The sequence below is a fragment of the Lepus europaeus genome, chromosome 12 (genome assembly GCF_033115175.1).
Source record: "Lepus europaeus isolate LE1 chromosome 12, mLepTim1.pri, whole genome shotgun sequence".
Taxonomy (NCBI): domain Eukaryota; kingdom Metazoa; phylum Chordata; class Mammalia; order Lagomorpha; family Leporidae; genus Lepus; species Lepus europaeus.
The window spans coordinates 92,775,689-92,793,124 of record NC_084838.1 but is presented as its reverse complement, the minus strand read 5'-3'; the positions used below and the strand labels follow the sequence as shown (position 1 = coordinate 92,793,124).

Here is a 17,436-nt window from a genome sequence, read left to right as displayed (position 1 = left end):
GTTGAACTATGTAAGTGCAGTTGTGCAAATTCACGTGTATTTACATAACTCAGTGGAAACACATACGGTTGCTTCCTGTGCTGTCTATAGGAGGAGATGCTAAGCGCTGTTTTTTGAACAAGAAGTGACTGTGTATATGAAATAACTTGGAAAAAGTCATCCTTTCATTAGCTAGCAAGGTACTGTCTTTGCAGGTAATTTTGAAATACAGAAAATGGCAATTAAAATCAACTGAGTTCTGTCACTTAGAAATGAACCCCTTAGAACATTCCATTCACGTTTAAAATTTTTTTGTTCATTTAATTAGAAAAGCAGAGAGAGATCTCTCATCCACTGGTTCACTCCCCAGATGTCTGCAACAGTTGGGGCGTGGCCAGAGTAAAGCTGGGAGCCTGAAACGCGATGCAGTTCTCCCAGTCTCAATCCGAGTCTGGGACCCAAGTACCCGAGCCACCACGTGCTCACCGCAGGGTGTGCATTGGCCGGAAGCTGGACTCCGAAGAGGAGCCTGTGCTTGAACCAGGCGCTCCGATATGGATGTGGGGGTCCCAAACAGGATCCTAACCACGGCGCCAAATGTCTGCCCACCTTTTCTGTCGTTAAAGTACAAATGCTGGGGCCGGCATTGTGGCATCCCATATGAACGCCAGTTTAAGACCCGGCTGCTCCACTTCCGATCCAGCTCCCTGCTGATGTGCCTGGGAAAGCCATGGAAGATGGCCTAGGTCCTTTGGCCCCTGCTGTTCATGTGGGAGACCCAGAGGATTCCCCTGGCTCCTGGCTTCAGCCTGGCACAACCCCAGCCATTGCGACCATTTTGGGGGGAGTGAACCAACAGATGGAAGGTGTCTCTCTCTCTCTCTCTCTCTCTCTCTCTCTCTCTCTCTCTCTCTGCCTTTCAAATAAAAAAAATTTTTTTTGACAGGCATAGTGGACAGTGAGAGAGAGAGACAGAGAGAAAGGTCTTCCTTCGCCCTCCAATGGCCGCTGCGGCCGGTGCACCGCGCTGATCTGAAGCCAGGAGCCAGGTGCTTCTCCTGGTCTCCCATGCGGGTGCAGGGCCCAAGCACTTGGGCCATCCTCCACTGCACTCCCGGGCCACAGCAGAGAGCTGGACAGGAAGAGGAGCAACTGGGACAGAATCCGGTGCCCCGACTGGGACTAGAACCTGGTGTGCCGGCGCCGCAAGGTAGAGGATTAGCCTGTTGAGCCACGGCACCAGCTCAAATAAAATTTTTTAAAAAGTAGAAATGCAGGTTATACCTCAGCTTTTATAAATTAATGGTTATATTTAAGTGTTGATACGCCATGAAAATTGTACAGCAGAAGTGAAGCTCTTTAAATGGTGAGCGTATGTGAACACTTCTGGTGTTCGTACATCGCTTTATAAACAAGCTGGGAACTCTTGGCCTGCTGTGCGACGTGCTCTCCGTCGAGGCGGCCCCCTCGTGGACAGAAAGTCGGGGGTCTAACTCCAGACAAGAGGGCTCGCCGTGCGTGTCTGCACCAGGCAGGTTTCTGCAGACGGCTTTGATGTCCAAGTGGCCCAAGTGGTTGTGTTCTGGATGCAAAGAACGGCATGGTTGAGGTGAGCAGACTTCCTGAGGGTCTTCCAGAAAATTGTTGAAGATGTGTGTTAGGGGAAAAAATACTGCATGAGTTCAGAAAATTTATTTGCACCAATTTATGCTTTCACTCCATTTTCCACGAACTACACTGAAGCACCGTGGAGTCACCCATGACAGGCAGCGTTGCAGCCACTCTGCATCGCTCTGGGGCCGGCGGGCAATGCGGCTGCCCATCCAGGACCTGGACAGGAGCTAGGACCACAGCGCATCAGAGCACCCCCGCCCCGGCCCCCGCCCTGCCCCCGGCTGCCTGCGTGGCTTCCATACAGCCCAGAGGCTGGGGTTCCGAGAGCCGGTGGCATCTCACAGGGGAAGAGAGTGGCCCCAGGAGGAAGCCGTGCCATCTTCTGTGTTGATTTCCTGAGGCTGCCCGTGACTAAGGTTTGCAAACCAAGTGGCTTCAGACCTGAGCGAGTCGGGGCGTGCATTGAGCCTGGTGGTAAAGATGCTGGCTGGCTGGCTGCATCCCGTAGCAGGGTGCCTGCATTCCAGCCCCCCACCCCCCCATGGCAGCTTCCCACCAGTGCACACCCTGGGAGGCAGCAGGTGATGGCTTAAGTATTTGGGTCCCTGCCACCCACACGGTGACTGCCACCTGGCTGTTTGTGGACATCCGGGCAGTGAACCAGTGGGTGGGAGTCTCCTCTCTCTCTCTCTCTCTCTCTCCCCCAGACTACTTTAAAGCCTTATTTGCGGAGGTCTGTGTGACCTCCTAAGGATGGCCCAGCTTGGGGTAGTTCAGACTCCTGGGCACACACGGGAACACCTTGCAGGTGTCCTGTAGTAGCTTTAGGAGAAGGGCATTGTTCTGTCCTAGGATGGAGGGGAAGGGCGTGGGGGCACACCTGCAGCTGGCCAGCAGGGTGCCGGGTGTGGGGATCTCTGTGGTGTTGGGGGCCCCCCGCAGGGTCTCCCAAGGAGTTCGGTCTTAGCTTGAGGGTGCTCAGGTGTGGAGTGTGAAAGGCAGGCCCTGGCTCCGTGGAGCGGCAATGCCTAGGGCAGGGAGCAGGCCTCAGGGGAGGCAGCCCTGGCATTGGCCCTGGAAATAGCAGAAGCAAACAGTGGCATCCTAGGGAGTCTGGGGAGGGGGTCGGATCAGTCACACGAGGTGAGCAGGTGAGCGGGTTTGAGAGGCAGCCGGAGGGGGCATGGCAGGCCTGGGTGGCAGGCAGAGGGCGGGAGGCGACTGGGAGTGGGACAGACGCCATGAAAACCCGTCTCCCTGGTACAAGGGTTTGGCTCCGAACACTGGTCTTACCAGGTCCTAGATGCCCAGTTGGCTGATGCCATCTGACCTGCAAAGCCAGCTGTGTAACAAAACGCAGCCATTCACCTCCCATGTGCAGCTGACATGGGGCAACCGTGGTCCTCGGGGTCTCGTCAGCTGTCAGCCTCCACGCTCGGGGGAGGGCTGGGGCCAGGAGCACACTCGGCGGGCCTTCCGTTGCAGGGGTGCTTGCTCATGGGCAGGGCATCGCACCTGCTAGGACAGTTCCCTGTTTCCGTGGCGTGGAAGGGGTAGCCTTGGCCTTTGCTGGTGCGGCCGGCTTTTGTCTCCTCCTCTCTTCACCCAGAATGGCCCGAGTGAGTTGGAGTAAGATTTTGTTGTTCTGTCGTTCCCCTGCTGTCCTTCTTTGTTTTTAAGAGATTTATTTATTTGAAAGGCAGAGGCAGTGAGAAACAGAGGTCTTCCATCTGCTGGTTCACTCTCCAAATGGCTGCAACGGCTGGAGCTGGGCTGATCCAAAGCCAGGAGCTTCTTCCAGGTCTCCTCCGCGGGTGCAGGGGTCCAAGGACTTGGGCCATCTTCTACTGCTTTCCCAGGTCATAGCAGGGAGCTGGATCAGAAGTGGAGCATCTGGGAGAGGCAGAGAGAGAGAGAGAGAGGTTGAGAGAGAGAGGTCTTCCATCCCATGGTTTACTCCCCAGTTGGCTGCAACGGCTGGAGCTGCACCAATCCGAAGCAGGGAGCCAGGAGCTTCTTCTGGGTCTCCCAATCAGGTGTGGGGCCCTAAGGAGTTGGGCCATCTTCTGCTTTCCCAGGCCATAGCAGAGAGCTGGATAGGAAGTGGAGCATCTGGGTCTTGAACTGGCACCCATATGGGATGCCAGCACTGCAGGCATCAGCTTTATCCACAACAGCACAGCACCAGCCCCTCCCCTGCTGTCCTTAACTCGGCTCCACAAGGCAGGTGTTTGATGGGAAAGACACTGAGAACAGATGACCCGCTGTCTCTCCATTTCTCCTCTCTGTCCCCAACAGCTGTGGCTCTGGCATGGTCGTGTTGATTGGGACGGACAGTCCCCTTGGTTCTGGGTCAGTGTTCTCTTAAGTCCCCAGGTTGGGGGCGGGGGGAGCCTGTTTGTAGAAAGCCAGAGCGCACCGAAGTCACATGTCCCGCAGGTGAGAGCAGGAACGAGAGCACAGACGCCCAGACGAGCTGCTCAGCCGTGCCCTCTCCATTGGTGCTTGTCCTCGCCGTGGAGGCTGCGAAGCTGGAGCCAGGCAGCCTCGGGCCTCCAGCCATTGTTGGCGGGGTGTTTCCTGCTGCTTCAGCAGCCTGCAGGGTGGGAGTTGTAGCATAGCAGGTAAAGCTGCAGCCTGCGGTGCCGGCATCCTATATGCCCATATAGGTGAGCATGAGGGATCACTTCAAGGGATGGGCTAGAGTGAGAGACCGAAGGGGAACCTAGTCTGTTTCAGATTCCTTTTTTTTCCAAGATTGATTGATTTGAACGGTTGTGGGGGTTTCTGGTACCAGTGTCGTCCTGCGGCAGTGTGGAGCAGCAGCATGGGTGAGGTGGGCGCGTGTATGCACCCAAGCCAGCCGCCCCCGCTTCCCAGTCTTATAGAGCTGCAGTGTTCAGTCCCAGGCTCCCCTGCGCGGCCTGGGCTGCTCTTATTGAAGCGTTGTGGTCATGGTGGTCAGACTTCATCGTGGTCTTGACCTTCCTTCAAACCAGGAAGTTAGGAGAATGTCCTTGTGGCCAGCTCCTACGTTGGTGGCGACGTGAGGGAGGGTGGGAGGATGGATGGGGGCATTTGTGGTGGGCTTTGGGGAGGTGTCCAGTGTCTGTAACTCACCTTGGTGGGCAGGGGAAGGACAGAAGATGGCTTGCTTGAGTACTGTGGTTTTTAATTTTTTTTTTCCTTTTAAGATTCATTTATTTGAAAGGCAGAGTTAGAGACAGGTCTTCCATCCACTGGTTCAGTCCCCAAATGGTCCCAACAGCCGGAGCTCAGCCAGTCCAAAGCAAGGAGCCAGGAGTTTCATCCGGGTCTCCCATGTGGGTGGCAGGAGCCTAAGTGCTTAGACCATCTTCCTCTGATGTCCCAGGCCCATTAGCAGGGAGTTGAATCAGAAGTGGAGTAGCCGGGACTCAAACCGGCGCCCATATGGGATGCTGACACTTTGGGTAGCAGCTTTACCCACTACGCCACAGCACCAGCCCCACAATACTGTTTTTGCAGCCCCGACAGCTGAGGAAACCCAGGTGGGGCTTTTGTGGTCTTCGGGTCCCCCACTCAGTGGGGACCAGGGTGCTGTGGCATGTGGACGGGGCACCTCGCCTTTTGCTGCAGGGGTGCAGGGAGCAGAAAGTCCCTGCCGAGATGCCTGTCACGTGCCCCCCATTTTGTGATAACAAAGCGGCTTAAGTTTCTTGTGAAATCGTAAGTTTCGTGTGAAGTAGCACGTAGCAGTGTGCGGGAGAGTCCTCGAACCCGCCCAGAATCTCTATCAGAAAGCGAGGTTGTGGGGCCGGTGCCATGGCTCACTTGGTTAATCCTCCGCCTGTGGCGCCGGCATCCCATATGGGCAACCAGATTCTGTCCCAGTTGCCCCTCTTCCAGGCCAGCTCTCTGCTGTGGCCCGGGAGTGCAGTGGAGGATGGCCCAAGTCCTTGGGCCCTGCACCCACATGGGAGACCAGGAGAAGCACCTGGCTCCTGGCTTCAGACCAGCACAGCGCCGGCAGTGGCAGCCATTTGTGGGGGTGAACCAACAGAAGGAAGACCTTTCTCTCTGTCTCTCTCCCTCACTGTCTAACTCTTATCTGTAAAATAAATAAAAAATAAAAGCAAGGTTGTGTGTTTTCAAGTCCGTCTTTCTGTTCCCTCAAAATCAACCTCGCAGTTCAGGCTGTTTTTCAAAATTTGCTTTTCAGGTTTAGTTAGTGACGTGATAGGGTTCTGGATGTGTCTCTCTGTGTGTGTAGACCAACTGCGGACACTTAAACTTGAAAAGTGCACAGAATGACCTAATGAGCTCTTGTCGTTATAACTCAGGCTGTTACAATCGCGATATTTCAGTTCCTCTCTCTAGAAGATTGGATCTTTTTTGTTATTATTTTTAATTAATTTATTTATTTGAAAGAGTTACATGGAGAAAGGGAGGCGGGGGAAGGGGAGGTCTTCCATCCCATGGTTCACTCCCCAGTTGGCCGTAAGAGCTGCACCGATCTGAAGCCAGGAGCTTCTTCCGGGTCTCCCTATCAGGTGCAGGGGCCCAAGGACTTGGGTCATCTTCCACTGCTTTCCCAGGCCATAGCAAAGAGCTGGATCAGAAGTGGAGCAGCTGGGACTTGAACCGGTGCCCATATGGGATGCTGGCACTGCTGGTGGCGGCTTTACCCTCTACGCCGGCCCCTATAAGGTGGTATCTTATTTCTCTTACCTGACATGATGTTATCATACCAAAATATCCAGTAATTCCTTATATAAAATAGTGCACACCTGCTTGTGTGTGTTTGTGTGTATTCACTCGCTTGAGAGCAGAGGAAGGCACAGAATGAGCTCTGATCTGGTGCTTCCCTCTCCAAATGCCCGCAGTGACTGGGGGGGGGGGGGGCAGGTCAGAGCTGGGAGCCATGTGGCGGGGACCCCAGCACTGGGGCCTTCATCGCTGCCTCCCCGGGGCTTCACGGACAGGAAGCTGGAGTCAGGAGCTGGACGTCAAACCCTGGCACTCCGAAGTGGGGCGCTGGCACCCCCGCTGGTGCCCTGACCACCAGCCCGGAAACACCCATCTTTGTTCACCTTAAAAACTCGCTAGCTTGAGTCTCCCGTGGCCTCTTCCCTCCTCCCCATTGACTGTCCTCCCCGCTCTGCGTGAGGTCGCCTGTCCCCAAGCTCCTGAACTGTGGGTGGGAGAGCGGCAGCCAGCGGGCGAGCTGCTCCCAGAAGTCTCGCCGTGCTCACCGTGGAATCCCCTTCTCTTTGTCCTCTCAGCCAGCCTGGAACTTAGTCCGGGCTATGATGGAGGAAGGGACTACCTGCCTTCCCAGAGGCCCCGGGGATGGGATGGGGTGGAGAGGGGGTCGCCGTTTGAGTTTGGGGCCTGGGTGGAAGCCAGGCTTTGCTGGAGAGCTGGGAGAGAACCCAGGATCCCTCCTCCCTTCTTCCTCCGGTTGCTGGCTGGTGGCTGGCACGGGAGCCTGAGCCTGGAGACACGCCCACTGCGGGCAGGCCCCCCCCCCCCCCCCCCCCCCCCGGCTAGGCTGCAGGAGTTCCATGTTATCCTGTGTTCCCTCCCCGCAGGCGGTATTGGTGAATAATATCACCACGGGCGAGAAGCTCATCCGAGTCCTCCAAGGTAAGTCCCAGTGCCCCCTCTGCCGGGCAGCGTCCTTTAGGGGTGAGCACCTGCTGTGCCCTCTCCACGGGGACGGCGTTCTGGGCGACGCACGCGGCCCTCGGCGTGTTGTTCTTACTGTGCATGCCTCCCTGTGCATCCATCAAAGAGTCCGAAGCCTGCCTTCAGACTCCTGGTAGGAGTGTGTTAAACACTGTCCAGACCAGGCACCCAGCATCTGAAAGGCTCCCAAAGAAAGGGCTCCGGGCACTGACCTGGCAGCCCAAGCGGAAGACGGCACACCTCCTGTGTGGGATTGCATTCAGAACGCACACGATCATGTGAAATATCAACAGTGTAGGGGAGGCATTGGTACACTCCATGCTTACGAGACTGGGGCCCCGAGGTGTCTTGTATGTGCAAGCCAGACCACTTCTGGCCCCATGCATCGCAGGTGAGGCGTGCCCACTCTGTGTGTGTGCTGGGTTTTATGTTTTTTTTATGGGTTTCATGTATACGTAAGGTGCATGTTAATTCAAAGCTGATGCTCAGCTCGGTTCCTGGGAAGCCTCAGTTTGGTTGGGGCAGCGTCGGCATCCTGTCAGGAAGCCATCAAAGTGGGTCGTGTGGACACCGTCAGTCCTGCAGTCCGGGCAACCCCTGCCCTGTTTCTGGCCCTGTCAATTACTGCACATTTATATATTTGAAACATTTATTTATTTATTTGAAAGGCAGAGTTATAGAGAGGCAGAGAGAGAGGTCTTCCATCTGCTAGTTCACTCCCCAATTGGCCGCAACAGCTGGAGCTGTGCCAATCCGAAGCCAGGATCCAGGAGCCTCCTCTGGGTCTCCCACTTGAGTGCAGGGGCCCAAGGACTTGGGCCATCTTCCACTGCTTTCCCAGGCCATAGCAGAGAGCTGGATCGAAGAGCAGCAGCCGGAACTAGAACTGGTGCCCATATGGAATGCCGGCACTGCAGGCGATGGCTTTACCCACTATGCCACAGCGCTGGCCCCTTATTTTTTCTTTTTATGCTTTGGTCTTTATTTCTTAAGTTAATTCTTTGACAGAGTAAGTTCCCCTCTGCTGGTTCATTCCCCCAAAAGATGGCTGGGGCTGGGCTGAGGTTGAGACCAAGAGCCCAGAACGCAGTCCAGGCCTGCCGCGTGGAGGAAGGAACCCCAATTCTGGAGCCTCCACCTGCTGCCTCACAGGGCGTGCGTCCGCAGGAAGCTGGAGTTGGAGCCCCTGCCCATGGAATGCCGTGTTGGAACTGCTGCGGCAGACACCTGCCCCTGCTTTGCACTGTTCATAGTCCTCAGGGTCTTCAGAAGGTCATGGAAAATGGATGTGTGGATTTCAGATTTTTCACACCAAAATGAGCTCACTTTATCCCATTTTCCTATGAACTTCTTGAAGTACCCCGTGTGTGTCCATATATATATAGGGTGAGACCATAGGTTACCTTTTTTCCTGTTTTTAAAGATTTATTTATTTGAAAGGTAGAGTTACAGAGAGGCGGGGGGGGGGGGGGTCTTCCACCCGCTGGTTCACTCCCCAAAGGACTGCAGTGGTCAGAGCTGGGCCAATCTGAAGCCAGGAGCCAGAAGCTTCTTCTGGGTCTCCCACATGGGTGCGAGGGCCCAAGCACTTGGGCCATCCTCTACTGCTTTCCCAGGCCACAGCAGAGAGCTGGATTTGAAGTGGAGCAGCCGTATGGGAGGTCACAGGTGGCAGCTTTACCCACTGCGCCGCAGTGCCATCCCCATTTCAGTAAGTCCTGACAAGTGGTTGGCCTCACAGCCCACAGTCCCCGGCTGCAGGCAGCAGGTGCCCCCTGCTTGGATGGCCTCTCCCACCTTGACACTAGCTGCCTGTCCTCTGTGCCATGGTTTTGTCTTCTCAAGGATGGTGCCCAGGTGCTTTGAGCGTGCGCCACCTGGTGACTACTGGCAGGAGTGCATGGGCTCCCTGGGTTTTGCTGGGTTCTGTTTCCCCCAGGGAGTCTGGCTGGTCCAGTGCCGTGAGGACAGAGGTTGGGGAACAGCAGCATCTCCCCAGGGCTGTGTAGCGCCCTTGGGTGCTGCTGTGCACCACTAGGTATACCCTGCACCCTGGGCTTTGCTGGGCCACGTCTTCAGGGCAGTGTGGATGATCTGAGGAGTTCCCCTGATGAGAGGTCTGGGCAGCTGCCGGACATAGAGCCTAGGAGACTCACAAGACAGCAGGAGCCTGTGTCCCAGGGTCTGCGTTAGCGGAGTCAGGAACTGGGTCCGGGGATTGAACCCAGACCCTCTGATGTGGGACGTGGGTGTCCAAACTTAGCAGGCCAGATGTCAGCCTCAGTGTTTTAGAGACCGTGGGTGGTGCGTGTGAGCTTGCAGGGCAGCCTGGGGCTCAGGATACCTTAGGGAAAAACAGGTGAACCCACGCTCCTAACACATCTTAAGAGCTGGATGACAGGGGCAGGCGCTGTGGCGTAGCGGGTAGAGCTGCCGCCAGCAGTGCCGGCATCCCATATGGGTGCCGGTTCGACTCCCAGCTGCTCCTCTTTGAGTCCAGTTCTCTGCTAGGGTCTGGGAAAGCAGTAGAAGATGGTCCAAGCACTTGGGCCCCTGCACCTGCATGGGAGACCCAGAAGAAGCTCCTGGCTCCTGGCTTTGGATCAGCACAGCTCTGGCTATTGTGACCATTTGGGGAGAGAACCAACAGATGGAAGACAGATCTCTCTCTTAAATTCTGTCTTTCAAATAAATAAATAAATCTTAAGAACAAAGCTGGAGGTCAATCGGGAGATGTGGAGAGAGATGTTTGCAAGTCCAGATGCAGGCGCCTGGGGGGTGCGTCCTCATCCCGTCTCTGCCCGCCCTTGGGCCCTCGGCAGCCCTGCCCTGTGTGTGACTGCTGGCCGTGGCCTGCACGGTGACTTGTCCTCTCTCGGCGCAGACCAGTTCAAGACCCTGCAGAGGAACTATGGCCGGCTGCAGCAGGACATCCTCCAGTTCCAGAAAAACCAGAGCAACCTGGAGCGGAAGTTCTCCTACGACCTGTACGTGAGTCCCCGGCGGGGCGCGCGCCTGCAGCTAAGCCCGGGCGTGGTCTGGGGAGTCTTTGCTTGCTCTTCCCATTGTGGAGTGGGCAGGGTGAAGTCCTTCAAAGACTTCTTCCTTTGGAAATTGTGCGTTTGATTTTGTAAGCGTTAGCAGTGCCTCAGAAGGCTATGGGTACGTTTGCCAGCAGGCTCGTAATATAAAATAAATAAGAATGGTGCGTGCGCGCGCGCACACACACACACATACACACACACAAAAGCACAGAGGGCCGTTCTCAGCAGGAAATGAATTCCTCCACGTGGCCATAAAGCTTATGTGGAAATTCTATAAAGTGCCAGGTGTGTTGGTGAAGTCCGTTCCATCTTATAACTTTTATTTTCTCTTTTTTAAAATTTTTTATTTGACAGAGTTAGAGAGAAAGAGAGATAGAGACAGAAAGGTCTTCATTCCGTTGCCTCACCCCCCATATGGTTGCTACGGCCGGCGCACTGCGCCGATCCAAAGCCAGGAGCCAGGTGCTTCTCCTGATCTCCATGTGGGTGCAGGGCCCAAGCACTTGGGCCATCCTCCACTGCACTCCCGGGCCACAGCAGAGAGCTGGGCTGGAAGAGGAGCAACCGGGACAGAACCAGCTCCCATATGGGATGCCGGCGCCGCAGGCAGAGGATTAACCAAGTGAGCCATGGCGCCGGCCCCGTCAGTTCCATCTTCTAAAGGAATTCCCAGGGTTCTCAGATGCGAGCTGCCGCAGAGCCCCGTCACACCAGGCTCATGTGGTTCTGTGATTGAAAGATGTTTGTCCTGCTCCACAGGTGATGCCAGGTGATGGCATTGTGGACGTTTGCTCTTTCAGAGTTATTTGTTCAGCAGAGATGCGCACATAGACAGGTAGAATGATAAAGTTATAGTCTGTGTGCTTATCCCTCCTTTTTTCTCATAAAACCATGTGCCTAATGCCTGGGGGTTCAGAGAGAAGCACTCACTCTGCCTGCCTCCCATGGGACTTCCATCCAGCCAGGCCCAAGGTCACGGGACCCTAACTGCCACTTGACATCCCTGACATAATTTTCTCACTTACATTACATATACATATATAATGTAATGTTACATTTCATACAAAAATCCTGTTGCTACAGTGTTTCATTGTTCACATGCAATTATTTTGGATTATTTCCCTCCAACAGAGGCCTTTTCTGGAGGTGTTGCTTGTCACGCGTTATAAATTGCTAGATTTCTTTCTGGAAGGATTTTAGCCAACTGTGCGTTCACCAGCAAGGGAGGAAAATTAAGTTTGCTCCCACCCACTGCCATCAGGGGAGCCCCGTGCCCCACCATCACTGCCTACCACCTGATTGGTTAAAGCCAAATACAGCTGATAGCACAAGGCCCCCAGTACGTAACCAGGCAGGGGACTGGAGCAGGCATCAGTCCACAGGAAGTGGAATTAACAAACAGGCTTGTAGCCTCTTCCTTGGCTGCGCTGGGGGTCTTCATGGAGGTGGGGTGGGGGTCCTGCCCTCCTGTCTGGTGATGTTTGGGGGTCCTATGATCCCATTTTTCCTGCCCCCCACCCTGAGCTGCCGGGATTGAGCAGCCCTGAGTTTGGCTGTTGCCCAAGAACTGACACTGGGTAAGAACCAAGTACCCAGGAGGGGGAGAGGGGGAGAGGGGGCTGCCTCTTACTCATTCATAGTAGTGACTATGAATGCACCTGTTCCCTTTCCATTAGCTGTGAGCCCAGGTTCTGGCCCAACTGGCAGTCAGCGGGGCCCCAGGGTTCACAGCAGGCGGCTGTGTCCCGCTGGGAGAGCTCTACCGTGGGCAGTGGGGAACAGCTCTGCCCTGGGCTGGGGCCCCCCCGCAGGAGGTCAGCAGAGACACCGAGAGCTGCGCCTGGCTCTGTGCTCTGTGTCACCTGCCTGGGGCCCTGCCGCAAACTTGGACTCCGTGGGGGCCGTGTTTGCAGCGTGTGTGATGCTAGAGGTACTAGCTGTTCTCCACCTGTGTGTGGATTATAGCCTGGAAAGGGTGTCCACCCCACGTTAGCAACTCTGCCAGTGGGTGTGTACGACGCTGTGCCTGAGAGTCGGGGGTGCTCACAGGGCCCCTGGAGCATTGCCATGCACCTTCCTGTGGAGCACCCCATCTGGTCCTAATCCTTTATGGAAGGCAGGGCAGAGGGCACATGGGCTGAGGGGTGTGGAAGGTACTGGTTTTCCCTCTGAGTCAGCACACATCCCCACTCCGTGCTGCCCACTCCTGTGGCAGACATCACTAAGCGATCACTGCACTCCATCATTCAGGCATAGCCTTGCAGTCTTTCTCCCCTGGGCACTCAGGTCAGCACCTGGGGCAGTCCGCTGTCCATCTCCCCGCGTGACGTGGAGAGAGGAGTGCGATGGTAGCGCAGTGACGTCCAGTGTCCTGGGGAGCAGAGTCCCGCGCAGAACACACTCTCCTAATTGTGTCCAGCCACTGACGCCACCAGCTGCAGTCACGGCCGGTCCCGGGTGTCTGAGTTAGCTCCCATTAATGCCCCAGCATTTACTATGACAGAGCTAGCCAGAGGCCCTCAGGAAGTGACACGGTCACTGTCTGCAGATGTGGCTTTGTGCTGTGGCTGCCCCGCTCCTTGTGGGTGAGCCGGAGCATGGGAGCTGAACTGGACTTGCAGGGCTGGGAGAGAGATGATCTCTGTACGTGGCTTTGTCAGGGCCGGAGGCAGGTGTAAGCTGTGTTTGCCTTTGCAGGCGTTAAGGTTCGGGGACTCGTGCCTTTCCCTTTGTTTGCTGTGTGTAGGCTGTCCTGCACTCCCCATCACCACCTGTGGCTCCTGTGTCCGTGTGGAGTTTGTTAAAATGACTCCTGACTCAAGGTCAGGAGCTCTATTGTTCGTTGTTTCTGATTCCCTTCCGTGCGTGGGGCCCAGGGCTACCCAGTGGGGCCTTGCACAGAACGGTGACGGATTCCTGGATTCCCATTCGCCTCGGCCTCACCTTCCACCCAGGAGAGGCGGCCGCCAGGAAGCACCACAGTTGGGAAACCTCGGACTTCAGCCCAGCTGTACCGGGGTCTCTCTGCGACCCCAGTCTGTGGTAAGACAGGTGGCCGCTCGGCTTCCTCCTCTGCAGGGCAAGTGGGTGACACCTGCTGAAATACCCGGGCTGGGTTCCAGGCAGAAGGCCCCACGTCACACGGGAATTCGTTGGCAACGACTGAGCGGCCTGGGTTCAGTTCCGTTTTGCCATAACCTGGAGTTAGCACAGACCCTGTGGCTGAGGGCCTCAGTCCCACAAGACAGGCCTCTGTGAAGTGTTCTGCATGCCCCCAGCCACCTGCCTTCTGTCTGGCGACTGCAGGTTCCCAGCTCCCTGCCATACCCTGCAGGTTTGATCATTTACTGGGGTGTTAGGCGGAGCTCCCACATTCAGGATTCATTATAAAGAACACAAACAACCTCACAATAACCGAATGGGAGAGACTTTGTTAGGCGGGGGCCAGACAGACAGGAGCTCTGTCCCTGTGGAGTTGGCCGTCTGTGCCCTGCACCCGCGTGTTTGCCAGCCAGGAGGCTCCTGCGCCTTGTCCCAGAGTGTGTGTCTGGGATTCTTCATAAGAGTGTAGGCATGGGGCCGGAGCTGTGGCATAGCAGGTAAGGCATCCCATATGGGTGCCGGTTCTAGTCCCGACTGCTCCTCTTGTGATCCAGCTCTCTGCTATGGCCTAGGAGGCTTGGGCCCCTGTACCCATGTGGGAGACCTAGAAGAAGCTCCTGGCTCAGCCCTGGCTGTTGTGGCCTTTTGCAGGGAGTGAACCAACAGATGAAATCTCTCTCTCTCTCTGTCCCTCCCTCTCTCTGTGTAACTCTGCCTTTCAAATAAATACATTGAATATAAATATTAATAAAGCATAGGCATGATGGATTAAATGGCCATGTGACTGCACTCAATCCCCAGCCCCTCCCCTCTCCCTGGAGGGGGTGGAGCTGATCCTCCAACCCTCCAATCCTGTGGTTGGCTCCTCTGGCAATCAGTCCATAGGCCCTCCCCCAGTAGGTCGCCTCATTAGCACAAACTCCAGTCTGGCCTCCAGGGGCTTATGAACAGCGGAAGGCAGTCCTCTCAGGAAATCCCACAGGACTTAGGAGCTCTGTGCCAGTACCATGGGACAGCATGGCCCAGCCGCCCCAGAGAGGCCCAGAGAGAGCTGCTTTCCTTCGGTTCACTGCCGAAATGCCCACGGTGCCTGGCGCTAGGCCAGGACTGAATCCAGGTCTTCGCGTGGGTGCAGGGCTCAGTCACCTCCATCGCTGCTGCCTCCCAGTGCGGTGTGCGTGAGTGGGAAGTTGGAGTCCCTGTCCCGAGCTGGAGCTGGGCATTCAACCCCGGTCCTCCAGCGCCACGTCTGGTGTCCAAACACCTGTTCTGTTGTTATTCTAGATTGTACTTTTTTTTAAATTTGAGAGGCAGAGAGAGAGGTCTTGCATCCTCTGGTACACTCCCCAAATGGCCACAACGGCTGGAGCTGTGCTGATCCGAAGCCAGGAGCTTCTTCCAGGTCTCCCCTGCGGGTGCAGGGGCCCAAGGACTTGGGCCATCTTCTACTGCTTTCCCAGGACATAGCAGAGAACTGGAGCAGAAGAGGAGCAGCCGGGACTAGAACCAGTGCCTATATGGGATGCTAGCGCCACAGGTGGAGGATTAACCTGCGCCACGGCGGCAGCCCTACCAATTGTATTTTTTTTAAAATGTCTTATTTCCTAATGGATCAAGATGGCTCGTTTTAGCATGCCGTGACGCGTGTAGGGAGTTTCTGATACTCGCCTTGCGTTTCCGTCACAGAGTAGTTGAGAAGCCAGACCACCCTGTGCTCGCAGATGAGGGGTGCGCAGTGGTGGGAAGCAGGTGGCCGGCATGTCTCGGCGTCCTGGAGCTCCCCACGCGGCAGCGCCGGGCTCAGCACACAGCCGCAGCCCTCAACGCCTGTGCCCCTCTTTTTCTCACCTCAGGAACCAGTGTATCAGTCAGATGAAAGAGGTCAAGGAGCAGTGTGAAGAACGCATCGAGGAGGCCACCAGGAAAGGGAGCGAAGGCGCGGCTGCCAGAGACCCCCGGGACAAGAAAGAGCCGAGTCCGCAGGTAAGGGTGGGCGTTCCCTGCTGTGGATTTCTAGAAGGTTCTTCTGGACTCTCTGCCGCGGGCGCTGGTCTGCTTGGCTCTCGCCTCTGCTCTCCTTGTGGGTTTGGTTCCCTGGGCCGGCCGCACCCCAGCAAGGTGTGCCAGTCTCCATGCCAAGCACGGCCCTGGACACTGTCCCTGGGTGGGGGGCTGCTGGGAGACCGGGTCTGCCCGAGAGGTGGCCGCTTTGTGTTGCTGGGCTGCCCGCACCGCCACAGGATTCGCCCGTGGGAAGTTTCCAGTTCGGTGGTTTCTGGTCCATTCAAAAAGTCGTTCCTCTGTCCCCACTAACAGTTACAGTTCTAGATTGTTTTTAACACCCTGAAAAGAGACCACGTTGCTCGTGGCTCGGTCTTGCCTCACCTGCACCCCTCAGAGCCCGGGACAGCCGCCGCCCTGCTCTCTGCCCCTCGAGAGCCACCTGACCTGCGCGTTTTCCGCCAGCGGCATCAGACGTGGCCCTGTCCCGTCTGGCTGCTGTGGCTTAGTGCACTGCTCCCAGGGTCCATCTGCCTCCTCTCCCTGGATGGCTGCCTGCCACAGTGTGTGGCTAGACCACACCTTACTTGTCTATAGTTACTGATGGACACCTTGGGTCGTTTCTACTCCCTTGGTGGTCGTGAGTAGTGCTGTGGTGAGTGTGTGTGAACGGGTTTTTGTGCTGGGTGGGCACCGTTCTCGCTGGTTGGGTGTGTAGGCTGAGGAGTTAGAGTTGCTGCTCACAGGAGAATCCATTCGTCAGCCGCTAGAAGCGGCTGGCCCGTCTTCCACGATGCTCCTACCATTTGACACTCCCACTGGGGGTTTCTGCCTTGGCCGGTTCTTGCTGCTGTCTTCACATTCCCTCCCTCAGTCCCTGGTCTTATTTAGGTTTGGGTTGGCATTTATGTAGTAACTAATGACGTCGAGCATCGTTTCACATCCTTCACTGACCACTTACATATCAGTGTCTTCGGAGAAATATCTACTCGGCTCCTTTGCCCTCTTTAAATATAGGTTACTTTTATCATTGAGTTATAAGAGCTCTTTGTATATTACACATGTGTACAGATACATTGGGTATGTGGTTTGTTAAATTGTTCACAATTTTGTGAATACTTTTTTTCCACCTTTTTTTTTTAAGATGTATTTATTTACTTGAAAGAGTTACACAGAGAGAGAAGGAGAGGCAGAGAGAGAGAGAGGTCTTCTATCGGCTGGTTCACCCCCCAAATGGCCACAATGGCCAGAGCTGCACCGATCTGAAGCCAGGAGCCAGGAGCTTCTTCTGGGTCTCCCATGCGGGTGCAGGGGCCCAAGGACTTGGGCCATCTTCCACTGCTTTTCCAGACCACGGCAGAGTTGGATTGGAAGTGGAGCACCCGGGACTCGACTCAGCGCCCATATAGGGATGCCGCACTGCAGGCAGCGGCTTTACCTGCTGCGCCACAGTGCCAGCCCTTCTTCTTCTTCTTCTTCTTCTTCTTCTTCTTCTTCTTCTTCTTCTTCTTCTTCTTCTTCTTCTTCTTCTTCTTCTTCTTCTTCTTCTTCTTCTTCTTCTTCTTCTTCTTCTTCTTCTTCTTCTTCTTCTTCTTCTTCTTCTTCTTCTTCTTCTTCTTCTTCTTCTTCTTCTTCTTCTTCTTCTTCTTCTTCTTCTTCTTCTTCTTTCTTCTTCTTCTTCTTCTTCTTCTTCTTCCTTCTTCTTCTTCTCTTCTTCTTCTTCTTCTTCTTCTTCTTCTTCTTCTTCTTCTTCTTCTTCTTCTTCTTCTTCTTCTTCTTCTTCTTCTTCTTCTTCTTCTTCTTCTTCTCTTCTTCTTCTTCTTCTTCTTCTTCTTCTTCTTCTTCTTCTTCTTCTTCTTCTTCTTCTTCTTCTTCTTCTTCTTCTTCTTCTTCTCTTCTTCTTCTCTTCTTCTTCCTTCTTCTTCTTCTTCTTCTTCTTCTTCTTCTTCTTCTTCTTCTTCTTCTTCTTCTTCTTCTTCTTCTTCTTCTTCTTCTTCTTCTTCTTCTTCTTCTTCTTCTTCTTCTT

The 17,436-nt window shown here is 55.1% G+C and overlaps 1 protein-coding gene across 1 annotated transcript in view; it reads left to right on the top strand.

Annotated features, from left to right (window-relative positions):
• GOLM1 (golgi membrane protein 1) overlaps positions 1-17,436 on the top strand; it is a 53,263-nt gene that overhangs the window by 23,673 nt on the left and 12,154 nt on the right. Inside the window, exons 4-6 of the mRNA XM_062208519.1 lie at positions 7,167-7,221; positions 10,148-10,250; positions 15,263-15,392. Of these exons, the coding sequence (XP_062064503.1) occupies positions 7,167-7,221; positions 10,148-10,250; positions 15,263-15,392 (288 nt within the window). The remainder of the gene's footprint in view (positions 1-7,166; positions 7,222-10,147; positions 10,251-15,262; positions 15,393-17,436) is intronic.